The sequence below is a fragment of the Barbus barbus genome, assembly GCF_936440315.1.
Source record: "Barbus barbus genome assembly, chromosome: 28".
Taxonomy (NCBI): domain Eukaryota; kingdom Metazoa; phylum Chordata; class Actinopteri; order Cypriniformes; family Cyprinidae; genus Barbus; species Barbus barbus.
The window spans coordinates 2,530,669-2,551,082 of NC_136756.1; the positions used below are offsets into that span (position 1 = coordinate 2,530,669).

The 20,414-nt window shown below is 39.0% G+C and overlaps 1 protein-coding gene across 2 annotated transcripts in view; it reads left to right on the forward strand.

The window, feature by feature from the left end:
• The window catches only part of cfap74 (cilia and flagella associated protein 74), a 110,917-nt gene extending 92,139 nt beyond the window's left edge, over positions 1-18,778 (forward strand). For both annotated transcript variants that reach the window (XM_079382021.1, XM_079382020.1), the window contains exons 27-39: positions 1,870-1,998; positions 2,105-2,211; positions 2,305-2,436; positions 5,665-5,774; positions 5,862-5,917; positions 6,573-6,692; positions 9,431-9,583; positions 10,856-10,967; positions 12,109-12,263; positions 15,546-15,684; positions 16,267-16,382; positions 16,498-16,632; positions 18,442-18,778. In XM_079382021.1, coding sequence (XP_079238147.1) covers positions 1,870-1,998; positions 2,105-2,211; positions 2,305-2,436; positions 5,665-5,774; positions 5,862-5,917; positions 6,573-6,692; positions 9,431-9,583; positions 10,856-10,967; positions 12,109-12,263; positions 15,546-15,684; positions 16,267-16,382; positions 16,498-16,632; positions 18,442-18,549 — 1,572 coding nt within the window. In that variant the 3' untranslated portion in view covers positions 18,550-18,778. The remainder of the gene's footprint in view (positions 1-1,869; positions 1,999-2,104; positions 2,212-2,304; positions 2,437-5,664; positions 5,775-5,861; positions 5,918-6,572; positions 6,693-9,430; positions 9,584-10,855; positions 10,968-12,108; positions 12,264-15,545; positions 15,685-16,266; positions 16,383-16,497; positions 16,633-18,441) is intronic.
• The last annotated feature ends 1,636 nt before the right edge of the window (positions 18,779-20,414 follow it).

The following is a 20,414-nucleotide window of genomic DNA, read 5'->3' on the forward strand; positions in this document are numbered from 1 at the left end:
GTTTACAATCTGATTTATTATCCTGTTAGGTGAGATCGGAGCTTGTTGTCACATTTTGCTATAGTGAATATTTCTCATAGAAGGTTTATTTTTGATAGTCATATTAATATAGACACATACCTTAATATTTGGACACAATTATTTCACTTGGAAAAAATATAGTTCACTGAACACTAAATTAGGTAACTACACTACTGATCAAAAGTTACAATAATTATATCAAAAGTTAGAATAATTATGATTTAATGTCTCTGTTTATGGATGCATTAATTTGAAAATACAATAAACAATGATATTGCGATATTATTACGATTTAAAATTTCAGCGTTCCCATAGCATCAACATCATAACACAATGTCTCATTACGCCCTCTTAGATTACACATGTAAACTGAGATGATTTCTGAAGAATCATGATGAATAATGGCTGTTGAAAATCCAGCTTTGACATCACATAAATTACATTTTAAACTATACCCAAATACAACAGATTTAAATTTTAAACTAAATGTACAGTAATTAGTGGTGTATACAATTAAAAATATGTGTTAGTTTTCTAAAACATGACACACACACACACAAAGAAGCCTTTCAAAGGTGTCATCGGATGCAAAATTCACTTTTCAAGTTGTTTGAACATAAATGTGTGTTGGAAGTGTGTGTACACATCCATCCTACAATGATAAAAATCCACCCAGTATTTTTTTTTAAATCCCTATTTTAAAATCCCCTTTCTCAAATCAGGCTGTTCTGAGGTTCCTGTAAGAATGACGTAGTTCTGCGCATTCCCCTCCCACAATAGTTGATTGACAAGACTGTCTTACCTTAGACCCGCCCTGAGTGTGCTGAGAGCTGTCCGCCATTGTGTCGACTCCGGTGCAGGGGAAGACATAGTCTCAGCCTCAGACGTCATGCCCACGGAACATTGGCTAAACGTCTGATACATATGGCACACTTTTTTGGAAACACTTCAGGAATGTCGAAGTCGTCATCTGACTGGTTGAATTATACAGGATTTCTGGGAGACGCGAGTGTCGCGTTTATTTTCGGTCCACCGGGAAACAAAGATGCTGTGGTGCCAAACCCCCTCACGAAAGAAGAAAGCCGTTGTGTTTACAAATGTGACGACGAACGCTTATCAGGGTCAACTAAACGCTGGATTTTCAAAAGTATGTGAAATATTTAAAGTTCGCGGCATTAAATCTTTAAAATACATCCGAGAGTTTCACACACTGGTTTGTTGTGGCAACATTTCCACGCCCCGAAACGTGACGCTAAACGAAATATGATTGGTTGTTTGACATGTCGGTCAAATGAAAACGGCCATATATTCCAGACTTTCAGCCGTCAATCTGAAGGTCTGGCTACGCGAGACTAGGGAAGACAAAATATCTCAGATTAAATGATTTAAGTTGTTAGGTGTTGGATGTAATAGTGAACATAGCAGTCATCATTTACTCCCGACATCTGAGCTGCTGAAGATGCAGAGGATTAACGTTACTTTCGTTTCGAAGTGATTGCGCCGATCCCGATCTGCCTAAATGTTCGCCTAAATCATTCGTGATCCAGCTACATAATATATGTAGTGAACAGTGTTTTTCCTTTTGTTAATTTATGTCAGTGTCGTTTTTATGATTTTATCATATTAATTTAATTTGATTTGATTAATTAATTTATTTTAATTTACCCAAAATAGTTTATCAACTAGATGTTTGAAACCAACATAGAGAAAATAAACAAATGTACAGATCCTTATGGATTTTTGGTAGCATGAATGGAATGGATCTCCCTTATATGTTTGCCCTGAAATTTTTGTATGAAAATAGACTCAGCTCTGTTTATTTCAGCATCCATTTGTGTGCCTTCACAGAAGTGTCTGGTCCAGGTTACATTCAGCCCAATGCTGTCTGAGGACGTCATCAACGCAGAAGCTCTTCGCTGGAGAGAGGAGTTTCATTCTGACACCAGCAACTGCCAGCATACAGAACCTGATGCCAAAGTAAGGAGCATCACAATGTCCAGTACAATCATGCCACTTCTTACACAACATACAGCATTAACAAGTGTTGTACAGTAACTTCCCTGCTATCTTTATTCTTTTACAGAGCAAAATGGAGACCCCATTGCTTTTGGTAAAAGATCATGGCAGCAAAGTGATGCCTGCACATGGTAGCCCCTTCCATTCCCCAAGCCCTGCAAATATTCAGGCAGGGTACGCAGGTCAAACAGTCTGTGTTTTATGACATTGCCATAAGGGTCAGGGGACAGTAGAAAATATGATTATATTTATATTGTTTCTTTACAGCTCTTTTGAATATTTGGCTGTAAAGGCTTCACTTTTGCGCTCTTTTACTGAGCGTCACATTCGCTATGTCATACCCTGCTTCAACTCTTCACCAGACATAGTGCTGGACACATCAGAGGAGCCCAGATACAGGTGAGAATAAGAGGGACTGATACATAAAACATGTTTTTTCCTTCAAAACCTCTTCAGATGTTCAAAAAGAAGTTTAAGGTTCACAAAGTATTTTTTATGCTGTAGTGCTGTAAAAGGTGTATCATTTGATTTTTAAACAAAACTTATGAATGCATAAAAGTGACCTTTCATAAACAGAAAACTTAAAAAGCTGGCCATACGCTCAACAACTCTCAAAGTTACTGGATTGCATCTCTTGGGAATCAATGACATATCAATGCTTTTCTCAGATCACATGTTTTATAATTCAATAAGCACACTGTAGTTCTCTTTCTAAAGAATCTTTGACACCAGGTCAGTAGCTGACGGGAACACATACCATGGAATCCAATGTCTGAGGCATGTGTAAAATCAAGCCAATCCCATTGGCTGAAAGTAGTGCTGCAGGCTTACCAAGTCGACCTTCTTAAAGAATCTGGACCAGGGTGAAGGATTGTCCCCTGAGAGTTTCCACAGTTTAGCAACTGGGTATTGAAGCAGGGTTATGCTCCTTGAAAGGTATCTTGTAAACGGAGAATTAGGTGAATTGCATGTGGCTACTCTTCCCAAATTTTAGGTATTAAACCAGGGCAATGCTCTTAACAGATGTAAGATGTCACCCTTCCTAGTTCTTTGAATGGGGTTTGAAGCAGGGCTGTGCTCTGAAAAAATCCACCCACTCATTTTTTTATAATCTAAAAAAATCATAAACAGTCTCAGAACGAGCAGTTTCAGATTCTCCTCTCTTCACGTCACCGAGGGGAAAAAGTCCCACCCATCTGTGACGCTGCCCTATTAGCATAGACACAGCCCTGAGTGAGAAGCTGCAGTCCGACTCCACCATTACTGTTTATTTGTGGTAGCTGCTGGAGATATACAATGTCAGCGCCAAAGAGGCATTTCAAGTGTTGTGTGTTGGGATGCACTAATGAACATAGGAGTCTCCATAGACTCCCTCCATCTGAGCCGCTGAGGACACTGTGGTTAAGTTTCATTGTCTATGGAAATGTCCTGGAAAAAATCGGTAAAGTCCCCAATACGTGTAGGGATCAATACCAACACTTCGTGCACGAACTTCATCTCCAGACAATGTAAGTATCACGCGTTTGTTTTCTAAATTGCCTTTCTGAAAGAGCTTCTTGGCACTCTGTAAGGCTAATGATCCTAAAGCTACCATTGTCTCTGTCTGTTTTCACTGGTGCTGCCCATGAATGATTGTGAATAGGAATGTGGTAGTTAAAAGTTGCATGTAGCCCGATTCGGACGGTAATTGTTTCTCATATGGACGTCTGTAAAAATTAATTTACATATCACCTCCACCTTTATTCACAGTGGAGGAGCGAGTTCTGTGATCCTGCAAACCAGAGAACGCGCTGCTCACGTGGCCAGTCACATGATTGTGTGCTGTAAATAAAATTAATTTAATTTACAAATTTATTCTTATTATTGTGTAAAATGTATTTAAAAATACTTATGTAAAATATATTATTATTATTCCAAGCATATTTTATCATGTATAATCCTATTTATAATTTGATTATTTAAATCTCCTGTTTTAAAATAGGAAAATATGCGCTATAGTTGTATATAATTATACGCGATATAATACACATTTTAAAATTGTATTGCATACCTGCCGCTGCCATAATAAAGACCCATTGCGAATGTTTACATGCTTTTATTCTCTTTATGAAGTATTGTTCTTTTAAATACTTTCCAGCATTTCAGAAATAAATATGTATGCAAATTACACCGAAGTACAACAGTTACTGTACGGTGTTCGGGAGTGCTCAAAAAGGGTTTAAACGGTGAATTTTGAATCAATTTCTTCTCGTAAACTCAGAGATGTGGATTCGGACGACAATTAAATTACCACACGACCTTGGTGTTTGTCAAAAAACAGTAGGTAATTTGGCTGGGGATTTTTACGGGGGTGGTGAGAGAAAAACACAGACATCCTGGATTCGGACGGCAATTAAATCACCAACTACCCTCTGTATATGGTGAAAATCACTTACGTCCCCCTGAGAAACAATTACCGTCCGAATCAGGCTTATGAAAGCAATGTGAGTTGATCGTTTGAGTTTGTTAAGCTCATTATCACGAGTGGGACTTTAAAAAGTTTGTGATAGTATGCCATGCACCATGAGACCAGCTATGTTGTTATTTTTATCCTGCTGTGCTCACCGTCTGTGTAATTCATATCTTTACAGAAAACATACTCTGTTTAAAAGCCAGTCATCTGATTGTACTGTGCATAATAAATTTGCGTTAACAGGCTGTGTAGGGGAATGTTTATATGCAAAGTCTAGCACTGCTAATGCAGGAGTGTGAGCTCTTGAAGCTCTGCCCTCTTCTCCAGGAGCAACAGTTCATTTGCATTAAAGCAACATACTCAAATCAAAGCGCTTTACAATCATGTGGGGGGGGGTCTCTCCTCAACCACCACCAGTGTGCAGCATCCACCTGGATGATGCGACGGCAGCCACAGCACAACGGCGCCAGTGCGCTCACCACACACCAGCTACAGGTGGAGAGGAGAGAGTCATAGAGCCAATCAAGTGGATGGGGATTGTTAGGAGGCCATGATAGACAAGGGCCAGTAGAGGGAATTTGGCCAGGACACCGGGGTTACACCCCTACTCTTTACGAGAACTGCCATGGGATTTTTAATGACCACAGAGAGTCAGGACCTCGGTTTAACGTCTCATCCGAAAGACAGTGCTTTTTTTGACAGTATAGTGTCCCCATCACTATACTGGGGTGTTAGGACCCACACAGACCACAGGGTGAGCACCCCCTGCTGGCCTCACTAACACCTCTTCCAACAGCAACCTAGTTTTCCCAGGAGGTCTCCCATCCAGGTACTGACCAGATCAACCCTGCTTAGCTTCAGTGGGCAACCGGTCTTGGGCTGCAGGTTGATATGGCTGTGGACATGTTTGTGTTCATATGTTCAGTGTTGTCAATCATCCAATTAGTTTTGTCATGACATAATGTTCTTGTGACTGTAGAGTCAGTCACATGGCACTTACGGCTCAGGTGATTGGATTTAAAAAATTATATATTTTTTTGTTTCCCGAGACTAATGAAAAATGTACATCCCATGGGGCTACTGCATTTGAGATGAATGGGAAAAAGCAAACGTTCATGTTCATGTTGCAGTAATGTCACAGCCAAGAGCTCACTGAACTCAAACTTGTTGTGCAGCCCACATGAGACGCTCTATCTGGAGTTACGCTGCCCAGCCATCAGACCAGCATTACTGCTCATCTCTGACAGTGGACACAACACCATCCACTTTAATCAGGTGGCAGTAGGTAATAAACATTAGACTATCTACTTAACTGTTGTTGCTGTTTCTGCTTTTATCTTTCCAGTTCACTTGCAATGTTTTATCCTTGTAGGTCAGAAAGTGTTGAAAAAGTTGATAATCCAGAACATTTCTTCAGAGACTGTAAAGGTATCTTTCTCAATCCTTTTACCAAGTACAGCAACATTGTCATACTCATAACCTTATCACCATTTCATCATATTATGCATGTCCACTGATACAGCAGCATAGTTATATATTAACAGAAGCATGCACATATGGCATGCGCCTATATGCACATGTGGCTTGTATCGTTCATCTTCATTCTCTCCAGCTTGTGGCTGCCATCTGCAGTCACTGAGCTTGCTGCTCAACATCTAAATAATTTGGGTCAATGTTAGCTGTAAGCAAGTCTTGCAGAAACCCTCTACCTCCCCTAGCTCCACGTGTCTTGATCTGTTATATTACTGGCAGTAGCAAGTCTCTAAAATATGAAAACATATCAAATTCACCATGATATGACCATTCCTTTATGGAAACAACTTTCACACAATACATGTAAGGATAAACCACTTAAAGCACTATTGGCATGGAACAAACCCTAACCACAGGAATTACATCAGTAATATATTGACCTACAAAAATAATCCCATTTCAAAAATTATAATTCAAACAAATGTACCGTTAAAATACAAAAATACAAGCATCACATGTCTGCTGTTAACCTGTAGAATTTCATTTTCAGTGTATTCACTGTAAAAAAAAAATAATAATTGAGAAATATCATTCTTAACCTGACTTTTAGCTGACATCATCACTGCTGGATGTGACTGGGCCATTTTCTGTGCTGAATGCCATGCGTTCCATCGCTCCTGAAGATACACACATGATCCTGATCGCATTTACACCCTCTCTGGCCAAGAAGGTAAGCACTGTTGCCCCAGCTACTTAGACAGCTTCTGCCCCCATACACAGATTATACCAAAAAGGGTTTAATATTATTCACATCATCTAAATTTAAAGCTCTGCTACACCAGCTGATTATAAAGTAGAGATAACTAAATGTAGATGCTGGATGAATTCTGGATGAGTCCAAACACATGATAAAAACATCTCAATAATTCACACGACTCCAGTCCATCAATTAATGTCTTGTGAAGTGAAAAGCTGCACGTTTAGGTGAAAGATACATCAGTGATGTTTCCTGGGTTCATCGGGTGTTTTGGGTCTTTCAACATAATACACCCTGACTCAGGTGACCCGGCCTAGGGGTGATCAAGCCCTGACCTGCATCCCAGCAGTATTTGGCCATGGATCACCCCTTTTTATCCACAGCCATCTTGAAGCTCTTTCTGCAGCCCCTGTTGCTTGTCTAATGCCTGCTCTCCTCTGGGGCCCACTTGACCCCAGCGCAGTGAATGCTCTGCAAAGCAACTGGATCCAACCTCCACAGGGTAACCACAAGCTTTATGAAGAAGGCCGGCTGGAGCTTTGTGCTGCGGTGTTTCACAAACCGTATTTCCTTCCTAGCTCAGTGATGGTGCTTACTGTTTGCAATGGCCAAGGAGACACTCTCCATTACTGCCTTTAGAACCTGGTCATGCCACCAGTGATAGTGGCCATTCCCTAGATTAGAGCATTTGGGCAGCAGCTCAGGATGTGCTCTAGTGACCCTTTTACATTGCAGAGGGAGCAGGAAGGGTATCTACCCTCCCCCAGAGCTGGAGGTTCGCTGGTCTTGGTAAGACATCATAAACAGCTTGGATTAAGAATTTCAAGTGCTGCGGCCCTGCTTGCCAGGTATCAGACCATGTGATATGAGCCTCTGTTCCATTGCACCTTCCCATCTCATCCATGCCCTTTGTTGCCTCATGCCTGCCACCTTGCTTATCCAAATTTCCTCAACTATCACCCTCACTTCCTTCTGCACGAGGTATCTCCTTTCCTTGCCCCGTGCTTGTGGTTTAGCATTGGGAAACTACCAAGCCCTGCTCTTCCACAAGCCACTGCCCCCACCATGGCCTTGTGCCTTAATCTAGACCATGAACTCCTCTGTGATGCTGCTGAAAGGGAGCTGTAGGGTGTTATTCTTCCCATACAGAGCTGTGGTACTCAAGCTGCGAGGTAGACCGAGCCATCTACGGAGATAGCTGCCAACTTTCCTCTCCATTAGCTCGACTGATGTGATCGGCACTTCATATACCAGCAGAGGCCTTAGAATCTGTAGAAGGATGCCATGCTGGTATATCCAGCACTTTCCAGGCAGACCAGATTTATCAACCTTATTGACACATGTCTCAAGCTCACTGATGGATGACTGGATAACGACTGTATCTCAGAGGCTGTGGTCAAAGAGCTTTCCGATACTTTTCACTGGCTTCTCACTAATGGATGGAATTGGGGTGCCCTCCAGCATAAAGCAGAACTTGTCTGTGACTTTGCCTTTCTTCAGGACAAGTGACCTGGATTTGGCAGGCTTGAAGCTCATTCTGGCCCACTTGATGAGCCTCTCCAGACCTTGAAGGATCCATCTGCTGCCCGGAACAGAAAATTTCGGGACTGTGAGGTCATCCATGTAAGCGCTCATTTGGTGGTTGGCGCACCCCAGACTTGGACAGTGGGCCTCTGCACTCTGCCTCAACAGCTTTGGCAACCATGTTCATGGCCAATGCAAAATGGATTTCTGAAATTGTGCATCCAGTAATAATACCGTTCTCCAGGCGATGCCAACTTGATGTTACAGACCAAGAAGTGACTCTCAACCCAAAGCTGTTATAGTAGTCCAGGATGATGTCTGTGATCTTTCTGGGAATATGGTAGAATCTCACAAAATCTACAAGAAGAATTGCTTAAATGCCTATTTTACCCCAAATTGTGACTTTACTCAACAACAATGTACTAAAAACTGAAAAGTTTATCCTTTGCATTTTTTTAAAGTTTCACGTATAGACATCAGTGGGTTACACTTTATTTCGATAGTCCACTTTAGACATTCTACTAACAGTAAGTAACTTTGCAACTACATGTCAATAAGAATCTATAAGAAACTTTCCAAGTATATGTCAACTACATGTCAACTAATTCTCATTCATTTGCAACTACATGTCTACTAACTCTCAGTAGGGTAGGTTTAGGGTTAGTAGAATAAGTTGACATATACTTGCAGAATTTCTCCTAGTCAGTATTTTGTATGTTGTGGACCCATCAAAATAAAGTGTTAGCAGATATTAAGCAGACAGTCTACTAATACTCTAATGACTGCTAGTCGACATGTAGTTGCAAAGTTACTTACTGTTAGTAGAATGTCTAAAGTGGACTATCGAAATAAAGTGTTACCCATCAGTGTTGTTAAAACAAAACCCATCCACACGGATCCGCGAAAATGATTAAAAATGCTGTATAAGGCAAGTAGTTCACAATGTCACAAAGTTCACAATGTTGAAATTCTTGTCATCATTATGCAAAAGCATCTCTTTACCCATTATTCTCATTATTGTAATACAAACTGTCTTTATTTGGGTTGAAATATGACCCAGGCATTTTCTGAACAGTTTTCGTGAGATTCAGTAGAACACTAAAACACAAAGAGATCTGTATTTCCCCAAAACTGTCACTGAGCTGATGCTGATATTCATATTATAAAATCATGTTTTGTTTTGTCAGTACTATGAAACACTGGAGGTGAGCTGCAGTCAGATGTCGCTGGAGCTCGCATTGAGTGGTGAAGCTGTAAATCCCATCATCACCTGCTCAAATGAAGGACACATTCACTTTGACTATGTTCCTGTAAACGAGAGCGCCTCACAAGTGTTCAGGGTATAGACTCTACATTGCCATGTCTTTATATGACCTGCACTTATGTCACATTCAAAACATTGACTGAGGAATTAGCAGATGCCTTCACTTTGGACAGACAATGCATTATGTACAAAAACACAGTTATCAAATTATACATTCTCAGAAAATATTTGCAAAAATGGTACCTTTAAGACTGCAACAGCTTGTCATTGAACTATCAAAAGGACATTTTTGTTCCTTACCCCTAAAAGGTTCATAGTAGTACCGTAAAGTATAAATATGTAACTTTTAGGGGTAGATTATTTATTATTATTTATTTATTATTTAGTCATTTAGCAGACGCTTTTATCCAAAGCGACTTACAAATGAGGACAACAGAAGCAATCAATTGTAGTATTAAAACAACTAAAAACAGATCCAAAACTAAAACTTTATAAATACCAACTATGCACATTTAAAAAAATAAAGAAATTAAATAAAAATGACAAATACATACAACAAAATTTCAAAACTTAACATTTAAATGAATAAATGAATAAAAATAAATAAAGCTAAAAACAATTCAAAATGTTAAAGAACTAAAGGTATGAGTATAATGATTCTAACATAACACTAAGCCAAACACCAAAAAACAACAACTTTTTTATATGTGTAGATAAGGTACAAACTGCCTGCTGTTGTACTGCTAAAGGAAAACGTTTTCTGACTGTGTAGTGTCAAGTTAATTCTGCAGTTCAACACTAGAGGTCCCTGTCACCATAGAATAATTCTGTTGACTGTGATTGTCTATATATTACTGGTTGAGGAGTGATTAAGGGATTCGGCCTGTCAAATATCCAGTCACTATTGTGGCCTTGACCAAACCCTAGGACTGTATGTACTGTTAGTCACTCTAAACACAAGCATCTGCCAAATGAGTGCATTAAAGTGATCAAAAATGACAGTGAAGATATATTTATAATGTTACAAAAAGTTTTTATTTCAAATAAATGCTGTTTTTCAAACAAGACATGCTTCATAAAGCAGCACTGAAATGGTGTAGTTATAACATGAAAGATTACTGGAGCATCAAATCAGCATATCAGCATGTTTTCTGAAGGACCACATGACAGCTGAAGAATGAGGGACAGCCACTGCAGAAATGAATGCAGTCTTGGTGTACATAATGTTCTTTCAAAAACATAAAAGAATGTACTGAACTTTGCAGCAGTAGTGTATGGATTTGCAAGATATGGATTGTATACATGAATTTGGTAAGAAACTGATGGATTCTGTCTCGGGTGTATTTAGCTGCAGAACATGTCCTCACTGGATGTGCAGTTCAGTGTGCTGTTAGAAGGACACCGTCTTACAGAACGGGACGACCGGAGACTGGCTGTCACGGACTCCACAGTACTTGTGGGTAAGTTACAGGCACACACACCGAGGTCCTCTCTCCTGTGGAATACAAGCATGTGACTGCAGATTTTGAGCGTGAGAAACATTCACCCAAAAATGTCAATTCTGTCATCTTTTAATCAGTCAAGTCACCTTTATTTATATAGCGCTTTTACCAATGTAAATTGTGTCAAACCAACTGCACAGTATCAAAAAAAGGAAAATAGTGTGTCAATAATGTAAAATGAAAAGATTAAAAAGATTTTCAGTTAAAGGCATTTCATTATTGAATTCAGTGATGTCATCATCCAGCTCAGTTCAGTTTGAATAGTGTCTTTGCAATCAGGTCGATGATATCACTGGAAATGAAGCTAATCAGCCCGTTTAACTTTGTGCAACACAAAAAGGAAATGTTTAGCAGAATGTTGACCAACCATGTTCCTGGTTTCTTGTGTGGTTGCACTGCACTTTTTTATTTATGTCTTGTTTTCTAGTTTACATATCTAACAATTCTTGAATCAGGATGCATTTACTTAACAAGTAAAACAACTTAAGATATTTTGTCTTGTTTTCTGAAAATATTATTCAAATTTAGTTAGTTTTTGCTTAAAACAGGAAAAATATCTGCCCGCTAATAATGGGGTAAGAAAAATAATCTTAATTTCAAAGGCTAAAAAAGATAATTTTTCTTACCCCATTGGCAGATATTTTTACTTTAAGCAAAAAGTAACAAAATTTTGATATTTTTTTTTTCAGAAAACAAGATATAATATTTTAAGTAATTTTACTTGTCAAGTAAATGCATCTTAATTCCAGAATTTGTAGATATTTATACAAGAAAACAAGACAAAAATGCCTTTTTTTTTTTTGCAGTGTGGGAACCATGCTTTATTATGTCTTCTGAAGTTATATAATACTTTTGTGTGAGGAACTAAGTTTAACTAAGATTTTCCTTGCTGAAAAACCTTTCCCTCAGCCATAGCCATAGAGTATCATTCGTACTGGTGCCTGTTCAGACTGGAACAACATGAGGCTCATGCGTAAATGATAAACTCCTAACAACCTGAACATGAACAGAACGTGCTTTACTGGCGTATACATGACCATTCTGCCTAAATTAATGAAATCATCAATTAATATCATCATCCATGCATCCATCCTTTCAGGTACTCAGAACTACAGCGGGATGAGTGTGTTCCGTGCGTCACCGTCAGGAGGAGCTATTACTTCTGCGGGAGCGGTTGACATTACTGTGACCTTCCATCCCGATCATGAGAGTCTCCATTACAGAGATCTTCTCACAGTGCAACTCATGAACAAAGTTAGACACGTTCATCTGCACATGAATACAGCTCGCAGTCAAGATTCACGATTTAGTTTTTTTGACTGTGGCCTGTTTCATTCAGAGTGTATATATATAATTTATTCTACATTTTTATTCAGAGTATACTGTTATATATAGGCCTATATACACGCACCTAAAGGATTATTAGGAACACCATACTAATACTGTGTTTGACCCCCTTTCACCTTCAGAACTGCCTTAATTCTACGTGGCATTGATTCAACAAGGTGCTGAAAGCATTCTTTATAAATGCTGGCCCATATTGATAGGATAGCATCTTGCAGTTGATGGAGATTTGTGGGATGCACATCCAGGGCACGAAGCTCCCGTTCCACCACATCCCAAAGATGCTCTATTGGGTTGAGATCTGGTGACTGTGGGGGCCATTTTAGTACAGTGAACTCATTGTCATGTTCAAGAAACCAATTTGAAATGATTCGAGCTTTGTGACATGGTGCATTATCCTGCTGGAAGTAGCCATCAGAGGATGGGTACATGGTGGTCATAAAGGGATGGACATGGTCAGAAACAATGCTCAGGTAGGCCGTGGCATTTAAACGATGCCCAATTGGCACTAAGGGGCCTAAAGTGTGCCAAGAAAACATCCCCCACACCATTACACCACCACCACCAGCCTGCACAGTGGTAACAAGGCATGATGGATCCATGTTCTCATTCTGTTTACGCCAAATTCTGACTCTACCATCTGAATGTCTCAACAGAAATCGAGACTCATCAGACCAGGCAACATTTTTCCAGTCTTCAACCGTCCAATTTTGGTGAGCTCGTGCAAATTGTAGCCTCTTTTTCCTATTTGTAGTGGAGATGAGTGGTACCCGGTGGGGTCTTCTGCTGTTGTAGCCCATCTGCCTCAAGGTTGTGTGTGTTGTGGCTTCACAAATGCTTTGCTGCATACCTCGGTTGTAACGAGTGGTTATTTCAGTCAAAGTTGCTCTTCTATCAGCTTGACTCAGTCGGCCCATTCTCCTCTGACCTCTAGCATCAAAAAGGCATTTTCGCCCAGAGGACTGCCGCATACTGGATGTTTTTCCCTTTTCACACCATTCTTTGTAAACCCTAGAAATGGTTGTGTGTGAAAATCCCAGGAACTGAGCAGATTGTGAAATACTCAGACCGGCCCATCTGGCACCAACAACCATGCCACGCTCAAAATTGCTTAAATCACCTTCCTTTCCCATTCTGACATTCAGTTTGGAGTTCAGGAGATTGTCTTGACCAGGACCACACCCCTAAATGCATTGAAGCAACTGCCATGTGATTGGTTGATTAGATAATTGCATTAATGAGAAATTGAACAGGTGTTCCTAATAATCCTTTAGGTGAGTGTATATATAGTGTGTGTGTGTGTGTGTGTGTGACCCTGGACCACAAAACCAGTCATAAGAACCAATTTTTCGAAATTGAGATTTATACATCATCTTAAAGCTGAATAAGTGAGCTTTCATAGATGTATGGTTTGTTTTGATCAGACAATATTTGGAGATACAACTATTTGAAAATCTGGAATCTGAGGGTGCCAAAAAATCAAAATATTGAGAAAATAAACTTTAAAGGTGTTTTGATGTATTTACAGTAGAACATTTACAAAGTATCCTCATGGAACATGATCTTTACTTAATGTCCTAATGATTTTTGGCATAATTTTGACCCATACAATGTATTTTTGGCTATTGTTACAAATATACCCCAGCGACTTAAGACTGCTTTTGTGCTCCAGGGTCATATATATATATATATATATATATATATATATATATATATAGGCTACTGATTGTATAATATCGACTCTCTATTCTATTTCTATTTTATCTACTTGTTTTCTAATTATTTATTTAAAGAAAAAGAACTTGACCCTTTAACACCTGCTCTGTCTATTCTATCTCTTTATCTACTTTTTATTCGGTTTATTTATTATTAATAATAAAACAAAAAAGCAAACATTACTGTTACTAAATAACATCATGTCTAATTGGGCAAAATGACATGCACATTTGGCTAGTGATGGGTATTAATTTTCCCACCTATTAACAATATAATTATAAAATATGATTATGTCTACATTAATCTGGATACATTTTAAAACAGTGTTTTCATTTCAAAAAGCTCTCTCTTTCTGCTTATGCGTAAAATGTAATAAAAGCTCACTGAGATGATACGGAGAGACCAGACATAATCAAATTCTAAAGCTATTCTTCTGTCACAATCATTTTATTAGCAAAATATCTCAACACTTACTGCCCTAGTAAAAAGTAATATATATGAAAAAACATTGTTTAATATGCTAAATATAAAACATTATATTTAATATACTACTCATACTAAGTAGTTCAAATCTATTAACATATTTACTGACATATTGCTCGAGACTTACTGATATAAAAATGATAATTAACTTTATTTGGAGTACTACTTGTGCACAATGCACATTTCTTAATATTAAGCCTAAAATGTGTTTTAATGACACTATTGATGAGGATTGTATGAGCTTTGAATAAGAAAGGTCTTTAAATGCAAGATATTTAAAGTGTACCTGAAGTACACCTGCAGTAGTTCCACTTTAGCACAATCAAATATACTTCAATGTATCTTTAGTTGGACTTCAGCACTACTTCTGCACAATTAACGAGCATTAAGTACAAAATTAGCTGTTCCCATTTAGCAGTCTTTAAGTATACCAGTTTAATATACTAAAAATATATGTAAATGTATTTTTAGTATACTTGGCATGATATACTAAAATGTATTTGAAATACATTTATATTTATTTTTTTACTAGGGTGGACGTCCACTCAATCATCATTTCATGTGTGATCTAAAGCACTGTTTTGCCGCAGGACAGCAATTCTGAGTAACTTTTCTGTCATCTTTGCAGGAAAGTGATATGAAGATTACACAAAGTAACATATCTCGAGCAACACTGTGGAAGTCATTAGCACATAACAGGCACATAAACAGATCTATCAGTGTAATATGCTTTACATGACTTAACATGCTTTATCATTTTCAAATACACACCATAACACAAAAACAGCATTTTCAACTTTATCCACTTCAAAAAGTTTTCGCAGGAACGGATAAAATGTAGAGAAAAATCCTTTTTCAAATTATCTAGATTAGTGTACGCATAGCTTTAAAGTCTGTTCAGTTACATAGTGTGCTTCATACACAGCAGTTCTGATGTTTTGGTAATATTTTCTCAGCATAAATGAGTTTTTTTGTTTGTGAATGTATTGATAGCAGACGGTGTGTGCGCTGGAGCTCCGGGGTTCTTCGTGTCGACACAATATGTTTGTGTGTGGTGGGGATCCAGTAGACGTCTGTTCTGAGTCACTCATCCCATCTCATATATACACATCAGGACTCATGAAACATGAAGGTACTCCTTTTTTTAAGCATAGTCATGCTAAGGTTCAATTGTCTTCTGCAACCCATCAAACTACATTTAATATGTTTAACTTATAAAACCATAAGGTGATGTGTGTACTTCCAAGTGTCATGTTGTCAGACGTTCACATTGCAACTTATTTTAGCTCACTTTGACAACCACAGTTTGTTTTTGTGTACTGTCTGGGTCAAGTTTATCTGAAATGATCGATACCACAATAGTAATGATTGCGAGAGTGATTATAAACCTGTGCATGCTGTTCATATGTCAAGCTCAAGATTCAAGATTCTTATTTGTCACATACACAATTATACAGGGTATAACCAGCAGTGAAATGTAGGTAAAAGCTGAGACTAATTTCTGCACCACTCTTTTTAAAGAGATTTGCCGTCTGCCATTGGTTAGACATTCAGGTAGTCCTGCCCAAACTCACAGCACTTGTTAAACTAGAATTTGAAACAGAGCAAAGTATTATTATTTTATATGTATTTTTATTTATTTATTTTTGGAGCTGATTGTTCTCCTTGATTTCAGTGTCTTTTGTCATTCTGTCACAAACTTGCACATATGTAGATAGCAAGCGTTTGCTACTGACACTCAGGAGTGAATATCAAGAGGGCAGAGCAATCGTAGCCACACGCAGACTTCACGTTGGATGTGTCTTCAGCACAAAACCAACCACAAAAAAAGTAAGTAAACCGTTCAACACAGAAGCCATGTTGCAGTTTAATTTGAAGCAGTTCATGCTGAGATGATTGAAAATAGATCAGGAGTTTGATCCTGTCTTCTACTCTCTGTTATCAGACGGTTGAGTTTACCTGGGAGAATATCTCACCTGTTGAGCAGCAGGGCTTCAAAGTGGCACCAATGCAAGGAAGTGTGGATGCAGGACATAGATGTCCCATCACCATCTCCTGGATGCCACCTAGTGGTCTCGCTGTGAGTACTAAAATCTTAGTTTAAATTAGTATTTTTAGGCCATGGAATATCACAAAGCTTTCTTAAACAGGCCCACACAGAATCTGCAACCACAGAACTCTGCAGCAAAGAAATGCTTGCCTGTTTTTTTTTACCATGTTTAACTTTGTTCTGAAAAATTTACTCTCCTGATTCTCCAGAAAAGTCTGCAGATTCTGTTGGGCCTATACAGTCAAAGAACACGGCAGTGTCAATCCTTTTCATAGGTTCAGTCAATGCTGCGTCAGTAGTTGACACTATGGGGACTTCCCCCAGGTGTGGCAATTTTCTGAAGCCCACCACACAACAATGAATGAATGAATGAATGAATGAATGATGCATTTATATAGCGCTTTATTGTGTATTGCTGTACACCCAAAGCGCTTTACAATCAAGGGGGGTCGTCTCTCCTCAACCACCACCAGTGTGCAGCATCCACTTGGATGATGAGACGGCAGCCACAGTACAACGGCACCAGTGCGCTCACCACACACCAGCTACAGGTGGAGAGGAGAGAGAGAGAGCCAATCAAGTGGATGGGGATTACTAGGAGGCCATGATAGACAAGGGCCAGTAGAGGGAATTTGGCCAGGACACCAAAATTAAACATTTTTAATGACCACAGAGAGTCAGGACCTCGGTTTAACATCTCATCCGAAAGACGGTGCTTTTTGACAGTATAGTGTCCCCATCACTATACTGGGGTGTTAGGACCCACACAGACCACAGGGTGAGCACCCCCTGCTGGCCTCACTAACACCTCTTCCAACAGCAACCTAGTTTTCACCGGAGGTCTCCCATCCAGGTACTGACCAGCCTCTTTATCTCTCTCTGTTAACCATGTTTCGCTGGTCAAATACGCTCACGATGAGCTATGGCAAGCCCAGTGTGGTTTCTTTTGATCTGAATGAGTTTGATGGTAGCTTATTTAATTCTCTCCCCCTCAGCTGGGAAGAGATGATGCCTTATACTGAGCTACTTAACTGCAAGTCTTAACTTGGACTGCCCTAATGTGGCCCAGCCAGAAACAGAGGCTAAGTTAAACAAGCATTTCTTGACTGGTGGTAATACTTGCCCACTCAAGCCACTGCCTTTCTACCAAGACCTCCTAAATAAGAATCTGGATCAGGATATTGGTTTCTCCATTGCAGGTATGGTTTTGGGTGACTCAGTTAATGCTGTGGATGAGACGTTCTGCAGGTCAACAGCAGTCTTGCATGTTGCATCCACACAGGCACATTGACCTTTAGCTGCTTAGCCCTTGGCTCAGGTTGTCTGTTCCTGACTGTTTGTGCGCCCCATACGACAGTACACTTCTGGTTCACTCCAAACAGCAAGGCCTTTGAACTGTAGAATGAAAACATGTTTCATGCTGGGTCCCCTTCGCATGCAGACATATCTCAAGTTGTGGTTGTATATAGGCTCTTTCCCCACAACATCTCATAGTATCTGATTTGTCTGATATGGGCCCAAGCGGCCTCCTGATGGATCGGGGCCTTATGTTATAGGCCACAGAGTGCATGTTGTCTCTTTCATACATCTTCTTTTGTGTAATGGCGATTTATATTTGCACATCACCACCTATTGGGCAGTTGTACAATCATGTTTTAATCTCATCCTCTTTCACTGTTATTTGTGCCATACTTGAACTTTCTGAAGAACTGTTCACAAATTATTCACAGAACTCAAAATGCATTGTGTGTTACAATAATCCTGGTGTCGTTTTGCAAGTTTCACCTCACCTTATTCCCACTCAGTGTCAGTCAGAAGTGTGTTTGTTTTGTCTTCCAGCCAAACTCAGTGCTGCAAGCGGGTGCTCTGCTGACCGTCAGAGGAGATGAGACTGATGTTTACCGGGTCACTCTGATGGCCCTTACAGATAAAAATACAGCCACATAGAATTCCATTCAAAATGTGTGGCATGATTTATTATTATATAATTCACTGTCACTGAATCCTGCTATTTGTTTAATTCTAGTTGTAGAAGACATCCTTTTTATCATTATTGATTTTGTTTAAGTTTGTGGCCTTTTTAAGCTCTGTATAAGGGGTATATGTCATTTCTGAATTGCTTTCTCTGTAATGTGCTGTCAGTACACTGTGTAACAATAAATAGCAACGATGTACAAAACATTTACAAGGATGAACTTCTTTTTTATATATATATATATATATATATACAGTGGTGGCCAAAATGATTAGAACACTAGTATTTTCAGCAGGAAATATAAGTTTACATTTCCAAACATTAATTTTGCCATTAATTGTAATAATCCAGTGAGATTTTTGTTTGCCAGTGCTCCACACAGAGATCTGATCTGATCATCATCCAGTCAGTCTGGAATGACATGAAGAAACTGAGACAGACTAAATCCAGAAGAACTGTGGCAACGTCTCCAAGAAAATAATAATTTTCCCACATATATATATATAAGCACATTTAAAATTGGAATATAATTTCATTTCATTCACATGTGTTTCATAAACACATAATCCTTTCTGAATTATAATCCGCCATCAAAATGATACATTTAATTATTCTAGCTGCTGTGAGAAAAGGCTATAAACGATCCGCCACCTGCAGGATCCTCACGTGATAGCCTACTAGCCGGGACAACTTCTTTATGTTTACAGACGTGACATAATGACGCAGTGCCATGCTCGAACTTCCCACGAAAACATACCCGTACTGCTCAAATTAGAAAACATTATTAAGCAAATACCAATGTCAATACTTTAAAAAGTCTAAATTGGATACCAATTGTACTGCAGCAAGTAACCAATTCTAGCAAGGAAACAGGACCACCTGTGGCTGCAAATGAACCTCAATCTCCTGCTAATGAGCCTGGATGGGCGTCGCCATCAATTAAACACGAGGCGTCTGCTAATGAACCAAAAGTGTCAGTCAAATGATTCTGGAACTCCACCACCAGACCTGTCTGATCTGGACAAGCCATCCATGCAGCCAAAAATGCAACAATTTCCAATTACTACAATATTAGGTGAACCACAATGGTTTTCTTTGTGATGGTACGAGAGATTCGGTTGGTTGGAAAACACCACAGCTAGCGATTAAGTTTTCTGTAAACCCTGCATGCACTTCCTTGAGCAAAGTGAAGAATTTTTTTTACACAGGATGGATTTAAAGATTGGAAACAACTCAAGCATGTAAGAAGGGGATGCACTTTTCTCCAGGGGTTTCAGAACAGCGTAATTGAAACTGCGTCATCAGACAGGCGTGGCCTATTTGAGAATCTGTATAGGTCACCGATCATGCGCAATTGGGGAAAAGTCATTTACTTCAGATACCTGCCCTGATCGCAGGGGTTTCGTGTCAAATACCTTTTATATTATATACAGTAACTTCAGACACCTGTCCTGATCACAGGTGTTTTGTGTCAGATTACATTCACAGCTGATGTTACTGCATGTTTTACATTTTTCAGGTTGCTAATTTGATTTCAAAAATCGTTTAAATGTAAGATTATAAAACATAAAAATAACCTGTATGACTGTTTTGTCCTTTGAAATTGGATCAAATCCAAATCCAATCAAATCCCTATCCAATATTTTTTTTCCTCATTCTTCCGTAAACACAACATCATCTCAAGAAATATCTGCGTACACACGAAACCACTGAAACCTCAAAACTTTACTTTACTTACTTACTTTACTTTTGTCATTTAGCAGACGCTTTTGTCCAAAGCGACTTACAAATAAGAAAAAGTAACTAAAACTAAAAGTTACAACTCTATAAATACTAT